The sequence below is a fragment of the Alosa sapidissima genome, chromosome 14, assembly GCF_018492685.1.
Source record: "Alosa sapidissima isolate fAloSap1 chromosome 14, fAloSap1.pri, whole genome shotgun sequence".
In the NCBI taxonomy this organism is placed as follows: domain Eukaryota; kingdom Metazoa; phylum Chordata; class Actinopteri; order Clupeiformes; family Clupeidae; genus Alosa; species Alosa sapidissima.
The window spans coordinates 4,596,598-4,608,236 of NC_055970.1; the positions used below are offsets into that span (position 1 = coordinate 4,596,598).

The following is an 11,639-nucleotide window of genomic DNA, read 5'->3' on the forward strand; positions in this document are numbered from 1 at the left end:
TCTCAATCACAGAATTACACTTAATGTTCTTGGTATGACGATGTATAAGCCTAATACTTTTGCCCTAACCTGACTGAAGCCTTAAATGTCTTACAGTATCAGCTTTTAGTCTGGGAGTGAGATAAGAGAATTCAGTTACAGTTCACCCATTGTTTAAGGTCAGAAACAGTTCAAGGACATGGGGCATAGCCAGCAGTGAAATTAAACTCAATTGGAACATTGAAATCTTTTCAGAAATACAGCAAAGACATCTTTATTGTAAACAAAGGTTTTAAATGCATTTTTTCTCAGTTCCATGAAAACACACATCCATGTTGTTTAACACTGATGCCTTCAGCACAGCCATTAATTGTGTTGAAGCACGCTAACTGTACTCCTCTGTCAGTCATCATACAAAGCTCAACCCATGTTGGATAAGCAGTTGTGATTCCTGAGTTTTTGGTGAATCGGAAATTGGCATGAATGGGAAGGACTTCAGACGGACCTGCAGAGCCAATTCAAATGGTTCATTTGGGTTCACCCAGGCTACATCAGTTTAATTATCTAGGCAGAATGAGAGATGAACTTTTAAACAGCTTTTGCCTCTCATCTCATGCTAGTCTTTACATTACATGGACTTATGTGGCTGACTCTGAGACAGCACCTAGTCCCTAGTCTACAGCACATTTGGGTGAGGCATTGCGTAGGATGCAGAAGCACTGGACCCCACTGGATTCACCTTCACATGCATTTTGAAATTCATCTATTTCATCTATTATTCAATTGAAAAAAGGAATGAGGAGCAAAAACTTTTGGCAGGCTCTCTCAAGCAGTCATTAAGAAGTGCACTTTCAACATATTAACCCAGTGGGCATAATTACACTCAGCATTTCTGTCTCAGAGTATTAAATGAACGCTATTCTTTCAGTTGGCCCGCTATGGTTCTTTTATTCCAACCCTGCAAATTCAAGCTTTGATAAAAGACTGCTTTAGAGCCCATCTTAGAGGTTTTGTTGAATATCGGTCTTGCTATCTGCAAATCAAAATCTTCTATTTCTTCTGCCCCTTTTATCCCAAACTTCAATGCTCAAACAAGGTGTCTGTCTCTCATACCATCCAGTTATTAGTCTAAGTCACAGTTCATTGAGACATTGCCCCCCCCCCCGAATGTATTGTATGATATTGATGAAAGGAATGTTCTAACATGGAAAAAACAAGTGTTGGATTTATGGTCCAATTTATTAAACCATTCCATGGCACTGAATAAATAAATAATTCAGGTCATATTTGTGTCTTCCTAAAGATGTGTTTTGCAATGTAAAGTTTATGAAACAACGATTAAAAATAACATAACTTGATTTTGTTTTCATGGCATTTCTCAGAGGATCTTAATCAAGTACAGGCTTGTTTACTGTTTTCATTGTCCAAGAACTGGCTGAGAGAGATATGAATTGCTGCTTTCTCCTACAGTTAATTATGTGACAAACTGAAGCATACTTCAGACTTTACAAAGACCAGGCTGGTGATGGCAATGCATAATAGATTATATGATGTTTTTTCATATGAGCAGAATACTGAATATTATAGCAACATCAATAGTCTATGGTGTTTTACCTGTACTGTGAATACTTAAAATATTTTAAAAATCTTTCAGGTTTGGGAACAGCAGGTGGATAGACTGAAGAATCAAATCATGTTCTTACAGCGTAACTAATAAATCACTATGAATCCTTACTTATGTATGGTGTCCAGCATCCTTGTGTTGGCAACACTTTTCTGGTGCATTTTCTTGTTCCGAGGGGAAAACATCATTTAATGGATAGTTTTCCACATAAAACGTGGACGAGAGAGAACAATAGGCACCTTTAACAAACAAACTTACATTCTGCTGTCACAGACATAAAAAAAATAGTAGCAAAGGTAGAATGGGTGATAGACCTGTACAAAAACATATGAACTGAATAATTATCACATCATCAGCACTTGGCCCACAGTGGCCCTAGTATCACATAATGCAGTCACTTCATTTCAAGAATCCAATGTGCCGTACAAAAAACAAAGGAACAGAATAATCATCACACAGTAGTTGAAGATCTGGCCCACAGTACCACGTCATGCACGTTACTTCATTTCAAGGATACGGCCACATTTGCGCCGTTCGTTTTTCAATTCACCAACAGGTGAGCACAAACTTGCGGAAGAACTTCCTGAACTCTGTGTTGAACACTGTGTAGATGATGGGGTTGAGAGCGCTGTTGACGTACCCCAGCCAGGTGACGGTGCTCATCAGATAGGGGGAGATATCACAGGACTCACACGTGGCCCTGGTCGTGTGCACGACGAAGAAGGGCGTCCAGCAGAACAGGAACGCACCTGTACACCAGTCAGGGACGGGACAACAGGTGTAAATGCTGGAGGGCAATTCCATGGAAAATTACGTTTTTTGTAACATCCATAACGCCAATAAAATGTGATGGTATAGTATGATGTGAATGATTTGAGCATTTGCTATTTTTGGCTGAAGAATGTACATGAGAAAAAATGAATGTTATCATTCACATCATACCAAGGCAAGGGATTTCACTGGCGTTATGGATATGACAAAAAGTCAATTTTCCGTGGAATTGCCCTGGACAGGTTACAGGTACCAGATTTTGACATCTTTCTCAGAGTGACATTGTTGAAAAATACAACTGACTTAACATTGTTCTTCCAAACGACCCACATACTGTTTGTAAAAAGAAAGACTGACTGAGTAAAAATGAGGTGGTAGTAGACATATGGACATGGTAAACATATTAGGATATCAGGCATTTAAAGGGTCACAGTCTAAGGCATTACCGCTGCTCATGTGACCACGTGCCACATTCCGACTCAGACACAGCAAGCTCATCACCTGAGACCTGTTAGTACCTAATAAGATAGCGAGGAGAACGAATGCACACCCAAGCAGAGGTGCTGCCCAAGAGATTATCATGAATAAGGAACGCTATTCTCTTTTAAAGATCTCATTTTTCCTTGAATAGATAACTTAAAAAGAGTTAAAAGTGGCTAAAAAAAAGAGTGGCTACCCTGTCCTCATTCAGCATGAGCTAATGAGGCAACACTTTCTTCCTGCTCTTCCTTAACAACAGCAAAGTGTTATACATCTATAGTCAGAGAATTGTTTGCACAAGCTACCACATTTATTGTGTTTGATGTAGAGCATAACAGCTTATATGTGGACAGTTAGGGTCTTTATTTGGCTATAATGTTAATTGCTATGCATCAACTTAATGTCGTGTTCACTGTTATATCATGGCATGTTACATTTTTTATGATGTCCAGGGTGCACCTTGAAGATATTGCTGGTGCTATGAAACTCCAGGCATCTACTCCACTTAAATATTCTGTTGGAACAAGCTCTTAAAATAAGCATGAGCACACTGGGCACTGAATGACAGAGTGAATGTGACATGGAAGTTGGCATTTTAAGGACAAATGATATGACAACATCCTCTTGCAACCCAACAACCGTTAGACAACTAGTCTAACTAGTCTAAACCGAGTGTTAAGTAGTTTTCTGATGATCCGTTAAGCTGTTACTGATCACTGTCTACTAGTGGACAATGATACTTTCAGTGTGATACTTTCTGTGACACCATAATACTTTCACTGGATTTCACATGAGTGTCAGCTTTGTTACTTCTGCCTCTTAATAAGTATCAATATTGAATCACCACAGGGCACACAATTACGTTTTTTGTAAGAAAAAAAAAAGAGGTAAATTCTGTAATATAAATTCCAAATTGTGTGATAATTCCCTTAAGTTAAACTGAAAAGTTCAAGTAACCCCCAAGCTTTGAAACGTCTGAAAGTGTAAAATTAGATTACAAGACTATACAAAGATTATGTGGTAATTGGATTTAAAGATTAAGACTATAGTTAGCTATGTGTTTGGGTATTAGGACAAATGTGAGTGTCAGTGTTGTGTGTCACTTGTGCACTTGTGTTCACACTCTTGTCAATCTTTGGTTCTGCGCGTTTGGTTCCCTGCCTGACCTTGTCACCCAGGCTCACTCCAGGTTATTTTTCACTTTTCACTCTTTCACTCACCTTTTACCATGCTGGGTCAACCAATGCTTTCTTTGGGAAAGTAATGGAGAGGAATAACTTTTCTCTAAAGGAGAGTTACTATTGATATTGAATTCAAAATGAGCTATGAATGAATATATTCCTTTTCACAGGCAGTCTAGTGTGTCCACGCATATAGTCTCGATTCAACCTGCTGAATCTCTTTCTGTTTACCATGGACAGAACCAGAGCAGGGGGTGTGTGCATCATAGTGAACAATAAGTGGTGTGATAGTAGGAATGTCAAGTACTGTCAAGACACTGTTCACCTGACCTGGAATTCATCACAGTCAAATGCAGACCCTTTGCCCTAAAGAGAGTAATGAGATCAGCTGAACGTACCACCAGGAGTGCGCTACCCAACCTAGAGGAACTAGGCTATACATCATGAGAGTAAAGTCCAGAGTAAAGAACCTCTTCTCTGCCCAATAACACCCACCAACGTAATAAAATAAAAATCTGCACAAAATCAGCACGTTTTAAAGGTAATAATCCTGTCAACGTAATAATAACGTAATAACTGTTGCCTAGGCCTACTGCCAACGTAATAACCCAATTTCCCACCAACGTAATAATAATTACGTTTCCAGGAAGTTATTACGTTGGTGGGAAGGTTAAAAAAATATTACATTAACTTCCCACCAATGTAATAAATCACTAATTTAGTAATAATATATCTGTTTTATGTAAGGGATAATGTATAGAACGCCGGTCATTATGGGGAAAATAAGTCCCGACAGGGCGAACCGGGTCTTGTTTCGCCCTAAAGGGACTTATTTTCTCATAATGACCGGAGTTTTATACATTAGCCTATCCCGCTTATTATACGGCTACTTGCCAAAACGAAAAAATAAACTCCATGATATGTCTCTTTACACTTATTTGTTACCGTTTCGTCGTGGCTTTTGCTGAGAAATAGCCTAAATAGTTCACAAAACACGCTAAACTTGAATCAAACATTCTTTAGAACACAACTGATCAACCGTCTGCTTTCACTTTTGAATGAAGTTCCAAGCACAAACACAAACTCCGTTGCCATTGACAGCGGTCATTCTTGTTTTCAGAGGTCCTTTCCATAGACAGTAAAAGAAATGGACGAACAGACTCCGTCATTTTCAATGGGAGGGCACTGAGTCAAATAGAACGATTTTTCAGTTGGTCCCCCCAGTACTGTGCAGACTCACACTTAACTTCGTGACGTTAGCCATCGAACTGAATCTTGTAACTCATATGATAGATACACAGAAATTCTTCTCACACTTCCTTCGCCTTCAAAGTCATCAAAGTTAAACATTTATTTATGTATTATTATTAATATCATCCTCACCAAGTCGTGTTAATGTTGAAGCTACCATACATGATCATCTTCAAAAACAGTCAACAAAACAAAAAAGTTATAGCCTTGAAGCTAATCTTCTTTCCACTTTTCCGACCTACGGTCAATCCATCGAAAACCTGTGTAATGATTAGTGCCGTTTTTAAAAAAAATAGGTTTACTTTTTTATTATTATTAGTTTGCCTCTGTGTAATGCTTTACCTTAACATACGGTCGTGTATGCTAGGTTTTGCTTATGAGTTACCGTCATAGACAGTAAGGTGGACTGAGCTTCTTATCCAAACAATACGGTTATCTCCCTACGGCGCGAAAGAGAGATTACGTCAAAGCTAGCTTCCCTCCAACCGAACAAGCTAACCATTCTTCTTACGGGTAACCAACGTTACGGACGAGGTAGTGGAGTCTGTTTTGCCTTTGTAGTGTTTATGTGGATTACACAGAAGCTACAATATCGGCACAGGATATATGTTATATGAAGTTATGGTATTTCAAAAAAATCCTAGAATGTATGGACTTCTATGGGAGTTAGCAGAGAGGTGGTCCCTCCAGCCTACGTCGATTCTTCTACTTCCGGGAATTCGCCTGCCCCCTTGGTCCTTTCCCAAGAAATAATGACCGCTAGAACTTTCGGAAATCCCATTCAAGTCAATGGAGCATTCTACTTGCATTGTGAAGAGCCGTATAATAACAGAGTATAGTTGTCAATACACCATCTAAACGATCTCATGATCGTAAAACTTTATACCCCCCCCCCCCATTAAGTAGAGAGGGTGAGGGGAATGGGGGGTTGGCTGTGGCCTCCGGGTTTCTTTTTGTGAGGGTCTCCAAGTAGGCTACCGCTAATAAGTGTCGTTATACAATGTCCAAGTCCAAGTGCCAAGTTACAGGAACATAAAAAAGAACCAATTTTGACCTCATGCTACGTTGTGATTGTTAGAAGAGACAGTGCGAGTATGTATGTGCATGCGTGTGTGTGTGCATGCATTAGTGTGTGTGTGTGCAGCTGATATGGCCTCCCATGAATGGAATTCCACGAAACTTGGCATGCATACAGAGAGTGTCATAATGATCCTGCTCTTCAAATTTTGTGTAGTTTTGAACATGTCAGCCAAAGATATCTGCGATTACAACGCCTCGCTTTTTCATTTTTAACCAGGTGGTGCTCAAACTAGATTTACCGCAGAGCGGTACAAAATATGACCGCCGCCAGTCCAGCACATTTTTTCCACAAAAATAAATCACGCTGAAAGGCCTATATGATTCTAACTGTCTCACTAAATTGCATTATCCACACTCAATTCTCACTGGTATCTGCTAGACAACAAGTACCAAAACATGATTCATAGATTTCACATGTAAAATTCATTTTATACAACCCCACCCCCATCTTGCCTGTTCATAATTCTGAGAAATTCTTGAATTGTGTGCATGTGTGCGTGTACACATTTATGTTTATGTGTGTGGGTGTGTGTGTGTGTGTGTGTGTGTGTGTGTGTGTGTGTGTGCGTGCTTGTGTGTTTGCTTGCGTATGTGTGTTTGTGCATGTGCATGCATGCGTACATATGTCTACTGTGTGAGTATGTGTCATACGTATGAATACTGTGAATGTATGTGTGTGCGTGTGTATCTGTTTATGCACATGTGTGCACATGGAATGGGTTAACATGACCCCTGGAGGCAAACATACGGAAAAAATTGGTCATCCTAGGCCCTACAGTTCTCAAGATATTCACAGAAAACTGTGTCTGCCCTACCCTCCTTTCGGGGGGTCCAGTACAGCGGGGGGGCTACAGATCAAAACGAAAAACGATGGTTCCATACTATCCATATGGGGTTACATGCCCACCAAGTTTCGTCTACCCCGGATTTTCAGTGTCCCGGGAATCCTTGACGTAAATTTGGACATCCGAAAAAGATCTGACTAAACCTATCAGCGGATAGGTCGCTGCGCGGCGGTCATAATAAGTGGATACGGGATGGGTTAACATGGCCCCTTGAGACCAACGAAAAAAAGTTGGTCATCCTAGGTCCTACGGTTCTCCAGATATTCACAGAAAACTTAAGTAATCTGGAAGAAAAAAAACTCTGACTAAACCTTTATGACCACCACTTTGTTAGCGTGGCGGTCATAATAATACAAGTCAAAGACCACTGCAGCAACTCAGACCGAGTGAGGGGGAGTTTCGTAGAGAAAAAGCATCAGGCTTGCCTGGTGTCCCTTTAAATGCCTGCCATTCAAAGCAGCCATTTTGCTGACTCCCACATCCTCCAATCATTATCAGCATTCTGTCTTCTAACAATCACAACGTAGCATGAGGTCAAAATTGGTTCTTTTTTATGTTCCTGTAACTTGGCACTTATTAGTGGTACTTGGTGGCCCTCACAAAAAGAAATCCGGAGGCCATAGCCAACCCTCATTCCCGTCACTATGGTTGTCCACGGTTTTTGGACCTCTGTATTTTCAAAACTGTGTGTGGCCCTGGTTGCCTCGGCGACCATTAGGTTTTTTTTTTATTTATTAACAAAACATATGTCAGAAGAGTAGAAAAACTGTAGCTTTACTGCTTGGCCCCCAGTTAGAGAAGGCAGAAACACAATGCGTGCATTCACTCTGCTTGGTCCCCAGGAAAAAGGTGATGAAAAAAGCTAAAGGTAGAAAGACAATGATATTCTATGTAGTATTCTGCTTCTTCTCTTCTTTTTCTATTTATTTCCTTATTTATTTACACATTGCACAGCCATGGAGACAGTGGACAAAGCATTCCACTGCCTATATTCTGTATAATTGTATGTGACTAGTAAATTTGAATTGAATTTATTTGAATTATAGTCTCAGTCTAGTGTGTCCACATATATAGTCTCAATCCACATAATATCGAGTCTCAATTAAAAATCCCACCTGTTCCATAGTATAGCGACCATACTTGCAATGATGCCTGAAGCCAACCGACTTCTTTTAACAACCTAACTTCTTAATCTACAAACTAGTAACTACTAACTAACAACCTCATGAGTAAATCAGTCTTTACTCACCTACAATCACCGGCAGCACCTTCATTGCTTTCCGCTCACGCCCGTTCAGTTTGGCCCCCTTCTTCTTCCTGCGCGGCGAGGGGCTGTACGTGACGTCCGGGTATGACACTGTCTGAATGACACTGTCCCTGTACTTAATGGGCAGCGGGAACTCTGGGGTGGTGGACTCGTCGTTGTCCTCCATCCTCGCCTGGGCCAGGTCCTTCTCAATGACCCGGGGCAGCCGTGGCGGTTGCAGTGGCTGAGGCTGAGACTGAGGCTCCTGCTTCTGCAGCTGTGCGGCCGAAAGGGAGGGCTGCGGGGCAGCCGCCAGGGCCGCGGGCGTCTGTAGGGTCCGGCAGGCCTGGATGCTCTTGAGCAGCCGGGCCTTGCGGGCTTCCTCCCACTGGCGCAGGCCGTAGAACATGCGGCAGTAGAGCAGCAGCATGATGGGGCAGGGGATGAAGAAGGAGCAGACGGACGAGTAGACCACGTAGTTGTCGTCCTCCAGCTTGCACTCCGACGTGTCGCGGTCAGGGATGTTGTTTATTCCAAAGAGAATGGGGGAGGCCACAGCAAAGGCCAGTAACCAGGTGCCGGAGAGAAGAATGATCTGCCTGTTGTCAACATGTTTGCGGTTGTAATGCAGAGGAACTGCAACAGCAATGAACCTGCCAAATGAAAAGTAGAAGGTGTTGTAAACAGACACATTGTAACTTATGGTAGTGGAGGACAGAAATGTTTAAACACAAATGTGTGTGTGTGTGTGTGTGTGTGTGTGTGTGTGTGTGTTGAAATTCCTACCTGTCAACACTGATGGCACACAAGTTGAATATGGAAGCTGTACACAGCATTACATCCATTGCCATCAGCCCATCACAAACAATCATGTTCAAGGACCAACTCCCACCCTGAAACTAAAAGGAGCATTAAGTAACTCAATCAACTCAACACATCAGACCAACAGACCAACCAATGCATCAGGCACCTGCTTTCCTATCTTATTTCTGAAATGTGTGAAATGTGCAAAACAGAGAAAATGATTTAACTCCTTTGTAAGCCTAGCCAACAGTAAAAGTTGCAATTTGGAAGAGCCAGTAGCCAGTACCAAAACAATTCCCAAGTTATATGATCTTAAATTAGCCATCTTCCAATGAAATTAAGGACCATAAACGTCACTGGTTTAATGGCATGGACGGGTTACAGTAGAAATAGATTTAGCATATGACGTCTGTCCCACGGTTACTTGACCCAGTGAGATACTTGAGCCAGTGCCAAGCTACCGATCCTTTCATGTTGTCATCTCCAGAGATCTGAAAGCCATTCCCTTAATCGAAAGGTTGTTTCATTTAGAGCTGAAATCTACAGAAACCCATGTGGAATTCGGTCGATTGGTTACTGTTGTCTAACATTTTAAGGATGCTTACCTCAGAATAAACATACAGTGGCAAAACCAGCACAGCCAGCATCAAGTCTGCAACAGCCAAACTGACAATAAAGTAGTTTGTTGTAGTTTTTAAAGCCTTTTCCGTGTAAACACTAAGGCACACAAGAGTATTTCCACAAATAATGACGATTATTAACAGTATTCCAAATACAAGAACAGGGAAGTTGTAGTAAACGGTAGCATGCTGCGTGGAGCAGTTAGAATGTGTAACGTTAGTGAGCATCGCTGTTCTCTCCCTCGTATGGACCGATGACCAAAAAAAAGCTTTCATCCAAGATGCGAGACAAGATGATCGAGTAGTGAGGTCTCATCGATGTCTTATACGGCCCTGGTGCCTGTTTTGAATGTTTACTATTTGAAGTCTATTATGTTCTTCGAGGAAAGTCCAAAGACAGCCACCAAGATCTGTCACCAGAAGCGCGTATCCGCATTGGCACCTTGGAACAATTAAGGGACCCACTGATATTTGTTAGAATGTAAAATATCAGTGAGTCATGTCAGAGTCATATCAGGGAATAAACGATTAACTTGGTTGAAGTTTAAATCGGTAGCTGTGCGGTGTCCTGACTGAAAATGCCAGAGACCAATATTCCGAAACCGTTTCGCGCATTGTCAACTCAGTTGTCCACAGTTTCCTAGAGAGCGATCTTGGTCCACAGTGAAATAACACAGCATTATGATCATCAGAGTCCAACAGAGAGGCATATTCCGTCTTCGAGGTGTTCTCCCGGTGCTGCTGAACTGAAGTCTTTGGCCACTAGTCCTGCGCCGGCTGAGCGCTTCTAAGATATTAATCTCTCCATTACGTACGGCATTAGGCTGCAAGCCTGGACTTTACGTGGGTCCGTTTGTCGCTCGAAAAGTAAACAATAATGCGCATAGTAGTCTATGAAAGATCACGCTACTGGCTATTGCTGTGATGATTGTTACATGCAAAAGAAATACATTTGAATCAATAATTACCATAGTTCCCAAGTTTAAACTGGATGGATGCTATACTTTTGGTCATGTGATGGCAATGGCAAAGGAAATGATAAATTGATGTATATTTTTTGATTAACCCAGTAGCCTACAACTTAGGGTCAGGTGAAGAAAAAACTTGTCCCAGCTGTTTATTCCATGGGTTAGTAGGCTAATTCATTGAGTCTGATATTTCAAACACCTCTGGGCCCGGTTCCCCGACAACGATGGATACATGCACTTGCGACTGTGTGTGTGCACTACCGAGGTGAAGTTAGTTTGATATTTGATATTCGGATATTCGACAGATATTCAATTTTTTTTAATGCAGCCGGTTTCACCCTGTGTTTGCAGACAATGTACAAACAGATGACCTGACTACTTGCTCCCATCCGACCTACTTAGGGACCGTCTATAAAGTACCTTCTGAATTACCTTCATAGTCTTTTTTGTCAATAGCTTTGACATCATGTGACCTAGTGACTCCAAACCAATGCAGAATAGTTATCCTATATGGGACACACCTCTTTTTATAGTCACTGTATGCACACTGTATTTTATATGAATATTTTAAAGAAAATACATTATTTCCCATAAGGAATGGTCTCCTTTTTTTCAATACCTCCCAAGTCATGTGACCTAGTGACTCCAAACCAATGCAGAATAGTTATCCTATATGGGACTCATCAGACACACCTCTTTTTATAGCGACTGTATGCACGCTGTATTTTTTATGAATTTTTAAAAGAAAATACATTATTTCATAGAAAGAAACAGACTCCTTTTTTCAATA

At 41.2% G+C, this 11,639-nt stretch overlaps 1 protein-coding gene across 1 annotated transcript; it reads right to left on the reverse strand.

The window, feature by feature from the left end:
* Window positions 1-285: 285 nt before the first annotated feature.
* drd4b (dopamine receptor D4b) lies at window positions 286-10,610 on the reverse strand. The gene is made up of 4 exons (XM_042062518.1): window positions 9,867-10,610; window positions 9,244-9,356; window positions 8,461-9,110; window positions 286-2,352 (listed from the first exon to the last, which is right to left on the reverse strand). Exons 1-4 carry the CDS (start codon window positions 10,155-10,157, stop codon window positions 2,150-2,152), a joined length of 1,257 nt encoding a protein of 418 aa, XP_041918452.1. The 5' UTR covers window positions 10,158-10,610; the 3' UTR covers window positions 286-2,149.
* Between the last annotated feature and the right edge of the window lie 1,029 nt (window positions 10,611-11,639).

Bases quoted from the DNA above. Each gene is read 5' to 3' on its own strand.
- drd4b (XM_042062518.1), bottom strand. From the start codon at position 10,157: ATGAAAGCTTTTTTTTGGTCATCGGTCCATACGAGGGAGAGAACAGCG. The intron at 9,357-9,866 runs GTAAGCATCCTT...TGCTCCTTTTAG, and splicing joins CACTGTATGTTTATTCTGAG to TTTCAGGGTGGGAGTTGGTC. The intron at 2,353-8,460 runs GTGAGTAAAGAC...ACTGGTGTACAG, and splicing joins GGTGCTGCCGGTGATTGTAG to GTGCGTTCCTGTTCTGCTGG.